Source organism: Impatiens glandulifera, chromosome 4 (genome assembly GCF_907164915.1).
Source record: "Impatiens glandulifera chromosome 4, dImpGla2.1, whole genome shotgun sequence".
NCBI classification, from domain to species: domain Eukaryota; kingdom Viridiplantae; phylum Streptophyta; class Magnoliopsida; order Ericales; family Balsaminaceae; genus Impatiens; species Impatiens glandulifera.
This window is the reverse complement of record NC_061865.1, coordinates 57,859,055-57,876,771: the sequence shown is the minus strand read 5'-3', so window position 1 is coordinate 57,876,771 and position 17,717 is coordinate 57,859,055. Positions and strand designations below refer to the sequence as shown.

Genomic DNA, 17,717 nt, shown 5'->3' with positions numbered 1-17,717 from the left:
ACATCTCATCTCGAGACCTTACTTTCACTTTGTCAAACAACTCATCTCCTAACATATTTTCCAATATAGAACCCGACCTTCTTTATTCTCAATTCAGCTAACCATCAATCTCATTTCACATTTATCCACCTCAATAATCGACCTCTCATCTATGACCTTACACTTTCACTTCGGGTAAATCAACCATCTTCAATATTATACGAATATCTTTTACTCTTAATTTGGTCACCAATCCCAAACCGACCTCTTATCTCGTGACCCAACTACTCACTTATTTTACAATATACAACCTAACTTTTTTATCTTCACTTCGGTTAACTAACCATCTCCTTTCATATTTATACACACCATAATCAACCCATCATATTATGACCTTACACACTTTAATTTTGGTTAAACCAACCATCTCCAACATTATAAATCTCTTTTTCCCATCAATCACCAATCGACCTCTCATCTCACGCGCAACCTTACTTACTTCGATTAACTAACAGTCTCATTCCAACTTTTTATCCCATCAATCTCAATCGACCTCTCATCTCGAGACTTTATTTCATTTTGATTAAACAATCCATCTCCTCACATATTTTACTATAAACAACCCGACTTATTTATTCTCACTTCGACTAACCAACCATCTATCTCATCTCCACATTTATCCACCCTAATTGGACCTCTCATACCGAGACCTTAAACTTTCACATTGGTACATTACCAATATATTTTATCATCACTTTGACCCACCAATCCCCAATCAACCTCTCATTTTGTGGCATACTCACTTCGACTAACTAACCATTACATTCCACATTTTATTCACCAATCTCAATTGATCTCTCATTTCGAGACTTTACTTTTATTTTGGTCAAACAACTCACTCCTCACATATTTTACAATAAATAACCCGACTTACTTATCCTCACTTCGACTAACCAACCATCTCATTTCATATTTTTATCCACCTCAATTGACCTTTATAATCTCGTGATTTTACACTTTCACTTTGGTCAAATCAACAAACTCCAAACCATGTCATTCCATATAGTGAATGTCATTTACTCAACCCCTAATTTCATTCATAGCATATTTTAACCATCTATCCCAATCGACCTCTTAATCTCGTGAATGTCAAACAATCAATTTCCTCACATATTTTACAATAAACAGCCTGACTTACTTATCATCACTTCAATTGACCACATCTCATTCCACATTTATCCACCAAATCGGACCTGGACCTTAAACTTTTACTTTGGTACATTACTAATCTTTTTTACCCTTATTTTGGCCACCAATCCCCAATTGACCTCTCATTGTGTATCATACTCATTTTCACTATCAATCATCTCATTCCATATTTTTATCCACCTCAATTAACCTCTATAATCTCGTGACCTTACACTTTCACTTTAATTAAATCAACAAACTCAAAACCATCTCATTCCATATCGTGAATGTCATTAACCAATCACTAACACTACAAGAAAATAGTGTATTTTCGACGAAATTTATCTACGGAATTACTGACGAATATATAATTTGCGACGTTTTTTTCATCTAATTTTTTTTTTTGCAAATTTGTGTGTCGCTAATACTCCGACGGAGAAATATTTAGTCGGAAAAGTATTTGCGACGAATTTTCCACTATATTATTTGCGACGATGTTTGTGAGAAACATTGTGATAAAAAATTTGACCGAAGAATTAAATTTTCTAATTTTTTCGACGTTATTTCCTACTTATATCCCAACTTATTCATGGGAATATCCGTAGAAAATATTATTTTTTAAATATATTATTATTTTAATTTTTTTACCTAATTATTTTTATATTATATTTAAATAAATTACATTAAAATTAAATAGTAAATATAAAACATAATAACCTAATAAATAAACATACAAAAAAAAATAGTATCATCAATAATCCATTTATCACAAAATAAATTCAAATTAAATCTTAAACAAATTCATCAAAATTAAAACATATTTATCACTTCTAAATTTGTCCCTTTATCACTTTTACTTTCAGCATCCTCTCCTCGAAATATCATAATCCTGCCACCAACATTCATTCACCAAAATAAGTTATTAGATTTATTGTGGAATTGTGGAAACAGATGAAACTTTTTTAAGTTGTAATATGGATGAAAGAAGTGATTATTTTGACACTTTGACAAATTGGAGATACCAGAAAAGTTCACCATATGAGATGAAGAACTTGAATTCCGCAAACTGTCCATAATCTTCTTTGATAAGCTGAATTTAAGAAATTAAGCACTTAGAAAAATTTAAAGAAATTAGCTAACTTGGTTTCAAAAATTCTTCCAACTCATACTTAGATCTATATGGGGAGAAAAAAAGGCTTCAAATACCTGTTAAGAAGACCAAAACAACATAGCAATGTGAAAATAAGAGCTAGCCTTATAAATTAAGCACGTTCTTCATTGCCAGAATTTGGATTAGATTTTTGAGTACCTTCTGGAATATAGGCTTAATAAAGATTAGCAGAAGCATTTCCACCATCTCCTCCTTGACCTTGCTGTTACTCCGGTCATCTGTTCTAGCCATCAGTCCCGCCTCTATTACCATGGATGGAGCAAAACCAGACAAATCAGATCTTTCTCCCGTCTGATCAGTTGGGTTATTCTGATCTGTTTCACAATCAAGTTAAAGAAATTGTAGCATATCAATAGTACATGGTTCAAGAATAATTTATGAAGTGCCAATCAAACCTCATAATACAAGAGACAATTGAACTTAAAACAGCTATCTTAAAAACTAAAGTAAAGTTATGGAAGCTCAAAATAATGATTATTGCATATTATATCTTATTTAGTAACAGAATGGTAGATGATAATCCATAGAAAGAAAGACAAATCAACCAACCTATCACAACTGTCTCTCGAGGAGTTTCACAAACGATTGTTCCAGCTATTGGTCTAACGGTTCTCCTAGCCAAGCATCATGGATTACGAGATTTAGAATCAAACTGGATCTTCAATAAAAAAAAGCTATAGATCACTCACAGGAAGAACTGAATAGAAACCGTCAGGAATTAGTCCAAAAAGTTTTCCAATAGCCCACAAAGTTTGCAATTCTTTCTGTGATATTGAATATTCAATGTCATGTTTATCATATGATTCTCCAGAAATCATTGTTTTCTCTATAGACAGCATATAAACGGTTTGTAAGTCATCTAACAGATACGATGGCAAGCATGCATCAATAGGTCGACCTTGTTCAATTCCACCAGAGATCTTCTCCATCTTTGCAGAGCTTAAAACCCTAATTTATGTTCATCAACACCTTACACGATGGCCAACATTCACATTTCTTCAAGCCTCGGGTCTCAATGCCTACACGTTTCTGCAAATAATCAAATTTGTGTCAAATTAAGAAAAAGAATGAGCATGAAAGCTTTATATTCTTCTTCCTGAGAATATAAAATCAAATAATCCCTGGCAAAAAAGTTTAAAGATTTCAGCATCAGTTACTCTCTCGTGTTTATATGAACTCGGTTTACAGCTCCTAGAATGATAAGAGCTTGTTCTTAAGATATATTTCTATCTCTTATTTACTGTGCTTGAAGAAAACACAAAATCAACATCAGAAAATGTAAATGTAAATGCAACCAATGGATCCTCAATTAAGAAGCACTAAATACCCATATGCTTGATTTTATAACAAAACCCTATATTAATTTTAATCATAAAATCAGAATAGAAAGACTCTCAGCTACATTACCAAAAGAAATATCAAGAAAAAGACAAATACTAGGCTGTTTTGCAATTTAATGTTAAATAAAGGAATAAAAACAAAATTATTTCTAATAAATCTTAGTGAGAATGAGTGTTTTCACTCACCAGTAAGGATGACATCTTCCATATTCACAGATTTACGACCAGCATGATGCGCGAATAATTCAAGATCTTTAGCCAATTGCTCTGCCTTTCCAAGAAATAACAGACACTTCTATTAACCTCCCGGTTCAAGCAGATTTATAGAACATTTTGATAAAATTGTAAGATATATTAATATCTAAGCAGATGAGATCAACACATTCATCAAAATGTGAAAATTAAAGATGATCAACAACAACAGAGATCAAATCTGTCACTTATCCTTACTTTCTTCAAATAGTTATAACCTAAAATTTCAAGTTTCCTTTAATTCTAACATGCCCGACAACTAATTTCCAAATTTTGATGGATTTTAGCTAGAATTTGACAACAAAAGATTACAATTTATTATGAAATCAGTAAAAACGGAAGAAGAATCAAATTATGACTATACCTACCTGCATATTTGAAGGCTAGATCTGAAATGCAAGTCATGACAGGTTGAGTAATTTCCAGATTATTCTCTTTTAGTGTTCACAGAATCAAAAGAGAGACAAATATAAGATTGAAATTGATTAGATAGAGATTCCATATCCGATACATGAATTCATGAACTAACCTTCTGCTTCAGAATCGATCTTTCAGAAAATGTACAAGCATATTTAAATGTTCTGGTTAATCACCACAGATAAAGGCGAATAAGCACATCAAAGCAATTTAGAAGAGCGAGATTGAAGAACAAACATAATTCAGGCATCTTACTATCAGTGATGGCTCTACTTATCAGAACGTGAGAGCATAAATCATATATATGTGAGGGAAACTTGACCGATCTACTACAATCAGAAGAAGATGGAGTCCCGATAATCAAAGTAGCGGTTGTGATAGAGGAAGCACGATGTATGGTGAAGGTCTGGTCGGTTTGTATATTATTTAGGTTTCCATAGAATTTTCGACGCTCCACTATTATCCACTGAATTTGCCACGATCTAATTTTATCCATGTCTTTTTCGACGGTCAATATAAAATATTATTTTTAAAAATTAATTATACTTAACTATTTATAAAAAAAATTATTTAAAGTAATTATAATTGATTTGATTTGTTTTATTATTAATTTATAATTATATTAGATATTATTAATTTTTTATGTCATCATTAAATATTTTAATTAATTTTATATACTAATTTATTAAATTAATTTATAAAAAAATAGTTTAAAATAATTATATTTGATTTACTTTATTATTTTAAGTGAGATTTTATCTTTTATATTTAACGTCGAACGTAATATCGTAAATAGTGTCAAAATTTGCGGCGAAATTTTCATACAAGATATTCTACGGTTTTTTCGACTAACAAACACTTTGACACTTTGACGCTAAATATTTTCGTCGAAAATTTAATCTAAAATATAGTATATAGAAATTTACCTTTTAATTTAGCTATGATGATTGATATAGGTAAATAATATCTTTATTTTTTACAATCAATTTTTTTTTCTTTTCAATAATTTTTGCGACGATTTGCTTTTTCGTGGATTAAATCGTCTCAATATCCGTCGCATACATCCGACGTTAATTATGCGTCGATAATTATTCGTCGCTAATTAAGCGTTTTTTTGTAGTGTAATTTCATCGCATATTTTAACAATGCTCTCTATTATGTAAAATTACCACTTCAATCACTACAAGATTGTTAATTTATATTTATAATTTTATGTATGCATTTATAATATATATGACTAACCATTAAAAAAATATTTTTATTTATATATTTATAATGACACTTAAAATATAAGATTAAGGTTTGATACATGCTAGCATTAATTCTCTCCTAAATTTATTCTTGTTTAAAAAAATTATTATTAAAAAGAGATAAAAATATTATAATGAGAAAAATATTTACTTATATAATTATTGATGAAAGAGAATAATATTATATATATATAATATGAAAGAGAAAATATTTATATACGATGAGAGATAAAAAAAAAATTAATTAAGAATATATTTATGATAGAGAATCAATGTAGCTAATTCGTGTATTAAATATATCCGATCTTATATTTTAATAGTCATTTTATATATATATATATATATATATATAAAAGAGAAAATAAAAAAAATAATTAAAAAATAGAAATTATTAAATTGAGATAAAGAAAATATGTTTATATAAATGATTGATGAAAGAAAATATAATATATTTATATATATGATTAGAGATGAAATAAAAATAAAATTAGTTAAGAGAGATAAATAAAAATTATATATACTGAGAGAAAAAGAAAACATTTTAATTAAGAATAGATTTAAGAGTAAGTTACTAATAAAAGTATATATTATATTATATATATATATATAATAAGATATAAAATAAAAATAAATTATTAAAAAGGATAAAAAAAAAGTTATATTGAGAAAGGAATATATTTTATAAATTATTAATTGCAGAAAATATAATATATATAATGAGAGATTCTATATAGAGAGAAAATAAAAAATATATATTTGCAATAGAATAACGTGGTAATTTCATATATATCAAACCTTCCTTCTTATATTTTAAGCGCAATAACAATAATAATAATAATAATAATAATAATAATAATAATAATAATAATAATATAGGAGAGAATTAAATTTATCTGATAAATTTTTTAAAATTTTGATTAAACATTATTATATATATATATATATTCTTATATATATTATAAATATTTATTTATATAAATAATTAAATATGTAATATTATATATAAAAATATAAAAATTATTAACCAGATAATATATATTTTATACAATTAATGAGAAATTTTCTATATATAATTAATTATGAAAAAAAATATTATATTTAATGAAAATGAAATTAAAAAAAAAATATATATATATATATATATATATATAAGGAAAAAAGCTCACTTAGACGTATGCATGTATTTGTACAACTAGTTCACTTAGACGTATGTACTAACTAATAAAAGGTCCTTTAAACGTACTTACTATCAAAAATTGGCTCATTTAGCTTATTTTAGTAAACCATGATTAATTTTTATTATTTAATTTATATATTTAATAATTAAATATTAATATATTTTCTCCCTTATTCTTTTCATTTAAGTGAGCTTTTTTTTTTTTCGGTTTGATAGTACGTATTTAAGGAAGAGAAACCTATAATTATTTTAGGGAAATGAATCCCGTGTGTACATGGGGTGTGTACATGGGTTTAGTAACTTCCCAAATTTTGAATTAAACCACGTTATTATTATTATATATATTAATTTGAATTTATTTTTTTATTCTGATATTTGTCATGATTTATTAAATAGTTGACCCATTGAATATATATATATATATATAACTTAAAATCATTATAAATGATTTTATGAATTTGTTTTTTTTATATCTTTGTTTTTATACATGCATTATATATACGAGAATTCTCTGAGTAAATTAATAAAATGAGTTTCATTAATATAAAAAAAGCTTAGGTTAGTCACTTTAAAAATTATTCTTGCTCATGAAATAAAAGACTATATTATTTTATTCAATACAAAATAACAAATATATAATAAACATAAATAGTCTTAAAATAACATTAACTAAAAAACATGAAAAAAAAATTAAAATAACTTATAACATAGGATCCTACCCAATTAAATTATTTAATCTAACTAACTAATTAGCTAATGAAATAGACTAATTGCAATAGTCTTTATAAAAACTTTATTTATACTTGTAATAAATTAAATAAAATTTTAAACCTACGTATAACCCATTTGGAGTCGCCAGCTTCTATACGTTTCCGGATAGATAAGAAGTCGAATTTGCGATCCAATAACAATGTTGCTTGATTGAACATTGAGACTGTCCGGAAGAAGTATGTTATTAAAAACGAATGTCTGTTTTGACGCAGGAATTCTCTTTGTCGTCTCTATCTTTTTCTTGATCTCACGCATTGAGTCGAAATAACCTATTTCCATTGGAAAATCCTCTCCTTCTGTTGGAGCGAAAATCACCTCCATTATTTCTGTATATCAAAAAGTGAGGAGGTGATGAATATATATACAATTTGAAGAAGGTATATTATGTTAATTAGGTATTTGTAAATATAGACTATATTATATTTATAATATAATATATATATTGTGTAAAAGATTAACCAAGCAAATCAACTTCAAATTGCATTAGACTTGACTATAAATTATCAAATTGCATTAATTAGAATATCTTTAAAAAATTATTCATATTATATATATATATATATATATATATATATATATATTAAAAGGAACATATTATTAAACAAATATACATATTCACATATAAAATTTATATATTCCCTTTTAGAAAAAAAAAATAATAATATATTACATTGTATATTTAAAAAAATAATGTATGTGAATAGGGAATTCAATGGTTAAAACTTATTATTTGTAAGATACATCTATTTCACAATAATAAGCCCTAATCATTTTTTTTTTTATATTCTGTAGTCCCATTTTAACTTAAATTTATAATTTCTTAATCGGAAAAAAAAAATTAAGGTTCATTCAGTTTCTTTCTGCACTAATATTAAACTTTTTCTTTCTCTCCTATTTAATTTAATTTTTTATTTTTATTTTTTCTCATCATATTTATTATTTTTTATTTTGTTAGGGGTAATTAGAGATATAAATAATATAAATTAATACAATTTTTATATTTTATAAATAAATCTTATAATTAATTTTATAAATACTTTTTTAAATAAAAATATATAAATATTCACCTCAAATATAACATTTTAATTCATTTTTAGCTTTGATGGATACTTATAGAAAGAATATATATTTAAAATTAGCTTGATATTTTAATTTTTTTTATCTTGAAGGACTTAAAATTTAGTGTTATTGTCTTATTTACTTAAATAAATTTGATAAAAAACTTAATCAAGTACTACACTGATAAAAATATATATATATAAAAGTTTAATAAAAAAAATAATAATAATATGTATTCAATATTTAAAATTTTTAATAAATCATGAATAATATATTAAAATAAAAAATAAATTCATTCTTATTTCATATTTTATTCATTTCGGTAAAAACAATTTATATTTTCATATATCTCATGACATATTTTTATGAATAAATATCTAATATTGTGAATTTACACTTTCACTTTGGTTAATCAAATATTTAATTCACACTTTGGCGTTAATTCTATTAATATTTATAAATTTTTTTATTTTATTTTGTTGAAAGTAAATCATAATTGAAAATTTTCATTATTATATGGACCATTTTAAATATATATATATATATATATATATATATATATATATATATATATATATATATATATATATAATATCTAACCTCCTTAATATATTGTGATAATATAACAAAGAAATATTTACCTTGAACAATAATTAGATACGAGGGGAAAACCCAACCTAAATAAACTTGTCCAACAATTTTATGTAATATAAGGATAGAAATAATAGAACATTAGTTAACTTATGTGAGTAGGGTCGGTCTTTTTTTTATCTTTCTTTTTTTATAGGCCTATTTTTTAATATTTAATATTATTATATTATTATTATTTTATTTCTTTTATTTCTCTTTTAATATTAAATATATATTATACAATATATATATACAACTTTTTTATTTTTTTTAATCTCTTACTTCATTATTGATAATAATTTATATCTTATTTTATATTATTAAAAATTTTTAAAAATTACTATTTTAGGAGCCCAAAATTTAAATTTGAATTGGCCCAAGATTCTTAAAGTAGAGTCGGGCCCTTGTGAGATAAGTCTTTCAAAATCGATAATTTTTTTGAATCATTTTTATTTGTAAATTCATAAATGGAGAGTTTACTTCAAATAACAAAATTTACTTTAAAATATTAATTATATAATAATATTATTTATGTATAATTAAATATAAAAATAATTTATAATTACAAGAATTACGTGAGTACTATTTTTATTATTGTAAGTTACGCAATATTTTTTTTTATGAACGTTCATATTCATTAGGGTAAACCTCATTTTGTACCAACCTGATAATAAGAAACCCCAAATTGTAAGATTCAAAAATAAAAATCTCAAATGGCCCTAACAAAAAGTATCAGATTATATGGACCTATGGTTCGAAAAAAGGGTTCGAAATTACCATTGACTCTCAATAAATATATATATATCTAACCTACCATTACTTTCACAGAGTTATAACATATTCTAGAATTCGTGATTTTTTTTCTCTTCAAAATCACTATTATGAATAGACTTACCTTAAATGATTTCTATAAAATAAATTATTATTTATTATGTAATCTTAATATTTTTTAATTTTTAAATATGATAGATCTTGAAATTAGAATGAAACTAATTTGAATATTAATGTTATTTTTAATATTAAGTTTTATATAAATATTAAGATTGATGGAGTCATTTTACAAATAATATTCTATAAATACTCCCTTTTTCAAATATTTTTGTTTATTGTTAATACTTGATACAATGGTAAGTTGTACTTTTGTAAAGATTTTAAGTGAGTTTTGTCGGATATTTTTTATTTGGAATAATTATTCACCAAATATATAATTACTTAGATTCTTAATTTATTGCTTAATTAGGATTCAGGTTTTACTCGTTCTCATGTTCTAATTCTACATACACATCATTATCAATCATGACAAATGAGGTATCACGCCCATAATATTTTTCTCCAAATGTTTTCTCCTTCCATTTAAGCACTAGAAATAATAATACTTTTATGGAAAGGATAATGAGGTAGTTCAGGACAGAAAATGTATTTATTATATTCATCTCAATTTATTTGAAGAATTTTTTTTACTTTGGTCGCATTTATTTTTTTGGGAATCTCTGCGGGTTTTATAGCCTATTATATATATATATATATATATATATATATATATAATAAATTATTTAAACACTTTTTTAATATAATATTGTAATATATTAAAATTTTATATTATTATAAAAAAATAAACTTAAAACTTTTATAAAATATAATTAATAAATAAATATATTAATAATTTTATATATATAATTGTGTTGACGGTGTTCGGGACAGAATCGGAATGGAACGAGACGAAGGACACAAATATTATTCTCGCCCCATTCCCGATTAGCAACCAATCAAATCTAGAAAAAACTGTCAGAAGAATTAGATTATATTACCGAGGAGGGTTTGCAAATTGTTATCATTACTCATGTTAGGACTATCTTAAGCGCATCTTAGTTAATCCACACAAGTACACTTTTACAACAAATTCATCCACGACCCTAATCCTAAAATATGTTTTAAAAAAAGTTTGTTAATTAACTACTTAGTTAATGAGTTTGTTTATTTTATTAAATTAGAATTTCATTATATAAAAAAAATCATTATAAAATGTTCAACTTTCAATTAATTTAGTGAATTATAATTTTATCAATTAATTTAATGAATTATAATTTTATTTTATTTTTGAATAAAGGAGAACTGATATTGACACCCCAGCTACCACTTAAACTTAAAGGTTTACATCGGGTTATAAATTATTGATAATATATAACTCAATGTGTAATTATATATTTATAAATTTTTTTATTTTAAATAATTTGAATTTTTATTAAAATAATTTAAATATTAAAAATAATTTATCGTAAAATAAATTATATGATATATTATTTTTATTTTTTTAAGTATATTATATTCTTATTGTCTAATTTTTATCTATTATTTGATTTATTCCTTATAATAATTTCAAATTTTAATCTTTAATCATTCCTAATCATTGTAATACTTAATATATATATACTATTATTAATTTCCTTATTTGGGGTTGATATATTTATATTGTGCGTAGGACTGTTTCTAAACACATTTATATATTTATGATTTTTTTTTAATACATTTTAAATTTTGTATCTAAAAATTATAATTAATTATTTAAAAAATAATATTATATTATTTTAAATAATAAATACAAATAATATTTATGTTTAATTAAATATGTGCCTTGTATATAAAACAAAAGAAGAAGAAAAGATATATGTTTAAATTTATATTTTATTATATTAATAATAATAATAATTTTATATAAATTAATTTAATAATTATATAAATAAAAAAATATAATAAAAAGTGAAAAAAAAAATAAATATTTTGAAAGATTGATTGAGAGAAAAAATGCTAAAATTATAATTTTAAACATCACATAAAAAGTAGAAAATAAATTATGTTTAAACACAATATATGTTAAATTATTAGAGTAAGTTACTATGCAATTATCAATTTTTGGGTGCCATTTGTTTTGTTTTCTATTTGATAGATAAGTGTTTTTCTCTTTAATTTCTAATGAATTGTTTTTAAAATTCATTTGTTTGTTAAAATTCTTGAACTAACTATTTTTTTTAGTGAAAGTTTGTTTGTATTAGGGTTATTTAAATAGTCAAGAAAATAATTTTCAAATAAATTTATTATCTAATTAGATAATTTAATCTCAAACAGCTCATATCTTACTTTTCACACCATTCATATTTTTTTATAGATGTTTTAATCAATATATCAAATCTCTATTGATTAACTATATTTAAATCCTTTTACAATTAAAAAAATAAGTTTTATAAAAAAAAAATCAACTTTTCATATCTTTTTTATTTTTACTTTTATAAAAAAAATAACTTTCAGTTAAAAAAATTCAACTTTTCATTAATTGTTAATAAAGTCTGATGTAATTAAATTATTTATTATTAAATAATTAACTTTGATTTATTTATTTTTAATTGTAAAGATTATTTTATATAAAAGTTGATCTTTACACAAATCAACTTTTATACAAAATTAACCTTTTATTTTAAAAAATAAAGTTAATTTATATTTTTGAAAATTAAAAAAAAAAAATCCCTTAAAATAACATTTTATTAAAAAAATTATTTTTTGATTTAATTATGGATCAATAATTTAAATTAATAATTAATTTAATCAACAAAAAAATATCATTAAACAATAACAAAATAACTATTTAAAGCTTAAATCTCTCTTATTCCCATACTCAATTATTAGCTATTATCCTGTCAAATTCAATCAAAATCTTTCAATAAATAAGGAGCACTTTTATATTTAATCTTTTTATTGAATTTTATATATCTAAACTTATTACCACAATCCTTTTATATTTAATCTTTTTATTGAATTTTATGTATCTAAACTTGTTACCACAATCTTTTATAATATATGTAAAATAATATTAAAAAATAAATAAAAACAACCCACTATAATAATATAATAATATAATACGACCAGTAATTATTATTAGTTATTATCCTCTCAAATTCAATCAAAGTCTTTCAATAAATAAGGAGCACTTTTATATTTAATCTTTTTATTGAATTTTATATATCTAAACTTATTACCACAATCCTTTTATATTTAATCTTTTTATTGAATTTTATGTATTTAAACTTATTACCACAATCCTTTATAATATATGTAAAAGAATATTAAAAAATAAATAAAAACAACCCACTATAATAATATAATACGACCAGTAATTATTATTAGTTATTATCCTCTCAAATTCAATCAAAGTCTTTCAATAAATAAGGAGCACTTTTTTATTTAATCTTTTTATTGAATTTTATATATCTAAACTTATTACCACAATCCTTTTATATTTAATCTTTTTATTGAATTTTATGTATCTAAACTTATTACCACAATCCTTTATAATATATGTAAAATAATATTAAAAAATAAATAAAAACAACCCACTATAATAATATAATAATATAATACGACCAGTAATTATTATTAGTTATTATCCTCTCAAATTCAATCAAAGTCTTTCAATAAATAAGGAGTACTTTTTTATTTAACTTTTTTACTTATTACCACAATCATTTGTAATATATGTAAAAACATATTAAAAAAAATAAAAAATAAAAACAACCCATTATAATAATATAATAGGACCAGTATTTATATGAACCATCATAAGAGAATCTTGCCATCTCTATTCAATTCTTATACAAGTTAATTTTTTTTACATTTTAAACGTTATGGAAACTAATTCAACATTTCGATTTAGTTTATATTTATTTTTTTCCACCCTTATCATCTTCAACTTCTTTGCCTCCTTTGTCAGTGCCAGCGCAAGACCACCAAAGAGTGAGGTCCATATAAAAAGTGACGTCAGAGGACCGTTGCAAGTGAGATGTAAGTCAGGGGACGACGACATAGGCATGAAAACTTTAAATCAAGGGCAAGATTTCATGTGGGCATTCCATGTTAATTTTTGGGAGACAACTCTATTCTATTGTTATTTTCATTGGCAATCAAAAGTTATCACTAAAAATATATTTGATATCAAAATAAGTAAAAACTATTGTAAGGTTGATGTTGAGGTTTACAATTGCAATTGGGTAGTTAAAGCGGATGGTTTCTATGTAAGTAGAAACAATACTAACTTTAGTAAACTATATAATTGGTGATTATTTTTTATGAAAATATTACATTATAATAAAAGAATAGTTGATGTTTGCATTGAAATTCTATACATAATAAAATTAAGGGTTTATTTTGATCCTTCATCTTATTTCTTATTAATTTATTTATTTTCTTGGTTAATATTTAATTTTAATTATTTTAACTTATGATCTGAATTCTTGTGATAACACTCAGTTTTGGATTTTGGTTATTTTTATTTTTATCTTTTCTTAATATAATAAAAAGAATAATTACACCGATAAAAATTTAAAAAAAAAATATATTATAGAAATGTGATTTAACTCTTAATTTTAAAAAAAAAAATTAAACTTAATTCATATCTTTTTATATAATTATTAAAAAAATATGACAATTTAATTTTATCCACTTTTTTATTTTAAAAAAAAAGTTATTATTTTAAGTCTACCTCAAATTATTTTCAAGCCCACCACAACACATATTTTTATTTTCGTCTCTACCAATTATATAAATTGACAGTAGATAAAACTAAAAGTAATTTTGACAAAAGTAAATTTTTAAATATTGAATATTTGATCAAATTACTAATGAAATTATATAAAGTTTTACTTGGTATAATATTATTTATTATTATATACTTATTTGAAAAAAAAATAAAAATATTAAAAATTTAACTAATTAATTCATTTAAATTTTTTTATATTTTATATTTATAATAATTTAAATATTTATAACTAAATTTAGTAAAAATTGATATATATCAAAAATAAAAATAAAAAATTAATATTATTAATTTGTTTAAAATAATTTAATTTATTATAATAGATAATTAGATAAATATAAAAAAATTATATATATAAATAAATAATTATAAAAAATATGAAAAACGATCTGCTATCCCAGACTGGGACAGTAATTTGGTATCCCACATTAAAATTTTATCAAGATTTTTATGTTGGAATTTCTCAAAGGATTGAGGCCATAACAATTTCTATTGCATCTCCAAACACTGTAAATTTGCCAGAAAATGATGAGGCAGTCAATAGAGGAGCGAGAGAAAATGGTGATGTAAGTGACATAAAAATCTTGCGTTTTAATGTGGGACATCAAATTATTATCCCAGTTCCGAACTCAATAAAAAATTATAGTTTCAAAGACACAGTGTTTTTTTTTTTCTTAATTTTTTTATTTATTATATTTTTTTATATAATAATAAATAAGTCTTAAATATATTTCTTAATAATTTACAACTTAACATATTTATTTAAATAAAATTTTGTTTTTATTTTAAATATTTTTATTATTTTTTTTAAGAATTTTTTTTTTATTTTTTTATTTCAGTATTTTTAATTAATATACATAGTTATTATTTTTTTTTTAACAAAAATAACATTAATTATTGTTTTTAGTGTCTCACTTTGTTTTTCTTATAATAATAAATAAAATTTTAAATTCCTTTAAAAGTTAGCCTAATTAATTAAATATATAAAAAATTAATAAAAATAATTTTACAATTTCAACCTTTAATATGATTTTAGGCCTATACAAAAGTTAACAATTCCCATAAGTTATTTTCACCAATGTTATTTACTAGCCAATAATCTTCAACTTCATCTACCAATATTATATGTTATCATTCCAATTAAATTCACACCCACCTCATATAATAACTTTTAAAAGAATTCAAACATAGTCTTTAATTTGAAACTTAAATAATTTAACCGCGAAATAATTTATGTGTATATGTATATATACTTTTGTAAGTTAAATTTTATAACCAATATATTTTTTATTTTCTATCTTATTATAATTTATTTTTTCATTTTTTTCTAATATATATATATATATATATTATTCTAATTAAAAATATTTCTCTCCTAATTATTTTTTAATATTTAATAGTTATATAATGTTACATATTTATTTATTTATATATTCAATATTTTATCATATTTTTTTTAACTAAAACATCTAGAATTAAAAAAATGTAAATAAAATTGTCTTTATTAGTTATATAATATATATATATATATATATTATCTTTCTTTTATTTTTAATTTATATATATAAACATAATATTATTTGAATATGAAACACAATTTCCAAAGTTAATTCCAAAAACATAACACAATTTATTAATGGAAAATCCAGTACAAAAGAGAGAACTAAAAAAAAAAAATAGGTTGGATATAATTTGCAATGTAAGGAGGCTAAAGAGGTTGGTTTAGCGTTTAGGGATGAAAGAGTTTGGGCTTTTGAAATTAAGAATGTAAGTGTGGGCTAACATCAGACCCAATTTAACTTGGGCCTCGGTGGTGAGATGTAGATTGTCTTCTTTTAACGGCAACCCGGCGGCGTCGACGCATCCAACTTCCGGCAGATCGATACTCTTCTGCGCCTCCCTTACTTTCTCTAAATACTTCTCATCGCCGCCGGAAACAATAGCCACCTGAATTACCGGCAACAACGGCGAATCGAGATCTTCTCGAACATTCCTGATCAGATCCTCCATCTTCGATTTATAACTTTCTGCATCCTCAAGCGCCATCGTATCGCTCTCTCCCTGATACCATAAAACCGCCTTGATCTCGCCGCCGTCTTTAGATGAGGCGATTTTCGCCCTCTTTATCATGTTCTCGTACAGATCTGATCCCCGATTCCACTCCTTGATGGCTGTACCTCCGACGGCGCAAGGAACGAGTCCGATCTGGTCTGCTGTCTCTTTGATTGCGTTGGCGAAAGACATTCCGGGGCCGATACCGCAGGTTTTGTTTGTGTCGATGTCGGCGTGGAGAGGCTCGTGGGCGGGTTCCCATTCGAGGTTTGCGTTGAGGCGGTGGATGCGGGTTGGATCTGGGTTGCACTCTGATGGAACGATCTGGTCCCATTGTTTGGTCTTGGTGACGCCGCCTCTACCAGCCATGTTGCTTTGGCCGGAAAGTATGAAGATGTGTTTTCGGTTGTTTCCGATTTCCATGCCTAAAGTTTCTGGTGGTTAACTGAGAGGAGATGAAAATTATGTGATATCAAAACCCTGTCGTGAAAAGGGATATTTCGATGCTACAATGAAATGAAGGCAGTATAGATATACACTAAGAGGAGGCAATAAATGCTAATTGGGAGAGAAGATAATATAAAACAAGCTTACTCATGTTAATTATCATCATCATCTTATACTTCTTTCTTTTTTTCCAAAAGAAAACAGACCGACAAAAAAAGTTACCATCACTCCTAAACATTTTGCCTTTAAGTACTTGCCACTAGTATAAATTGTTATCTCCGCAAAAGGAAAGTTCCTTTCAGACGAATCACCCCGATGCTGAAATGTCGTTACTTTCAATAAAACCATATTATACGACTGAAATGATGATGAAAGAAAGCGGGGACATTTTTCCGATGCAGTT

At 24.1% G+C, this 17,717-nt stretch overlaps 1 protein-coding gene and 1 long non-coding RNA gene across 11 annotated transcripts; both read right to left on the bottom strand.

Annotated features, from left to right (window-relative positions):
- Window positions 1-1,910: 1,910 nt before the first annotated feature.
- Window positions 1,911-4,806, bottom strand: LOC124936723. 10 transcript variants are annotated; one of them, XR_007099148.1, is made up of 9 exons: window positions 4,460-4,484; window positions 4,299-4,364; window positions 3,865-3,949; window positions 3,237-3,367; window positions 3,028-3,164; window positions 2,888-2,952; window positions 2,477-2,652; window positions 2,203-2,257; window positions 1,911-2,056 (listed from the first exon to the last, which is right to left on the bottom strand). It is a non-coding gene; the product is annotated as an uncharacterized LOC124936723 (long non-coding RNA). The 10 variants fall into 10 exon arrangements; XR_007099151.1 differs by having other exon boundaries at window positions 3,237-3,357; XR_007099150.1 differs by having other exon boundaries at window positions 3,865-3,945; window positions 4,460-4,475.
- Window positions 4,807-16,457: 11,651 nt separating this feature from the next.
- LOC124934394 (probable carbohydrate esterase At4g34215) lies at window positions 16,458-17,377 on the bottom strand. The gene has a single exon (XM_047474920.1). The coding sequence runs from the start codon at window positions 17,288-17,290 to the stop codon at window positions 16,538-16,540; it is 753 nt and encodes a 250-aa protein (XP_047330876.1). The 5' UTR covers window positions 17,291-17,377; the 3' UTR covers window positions 16,458-16,537.
- Window positions 17,378-17,717: the final 340 nt, after the last annotated feature.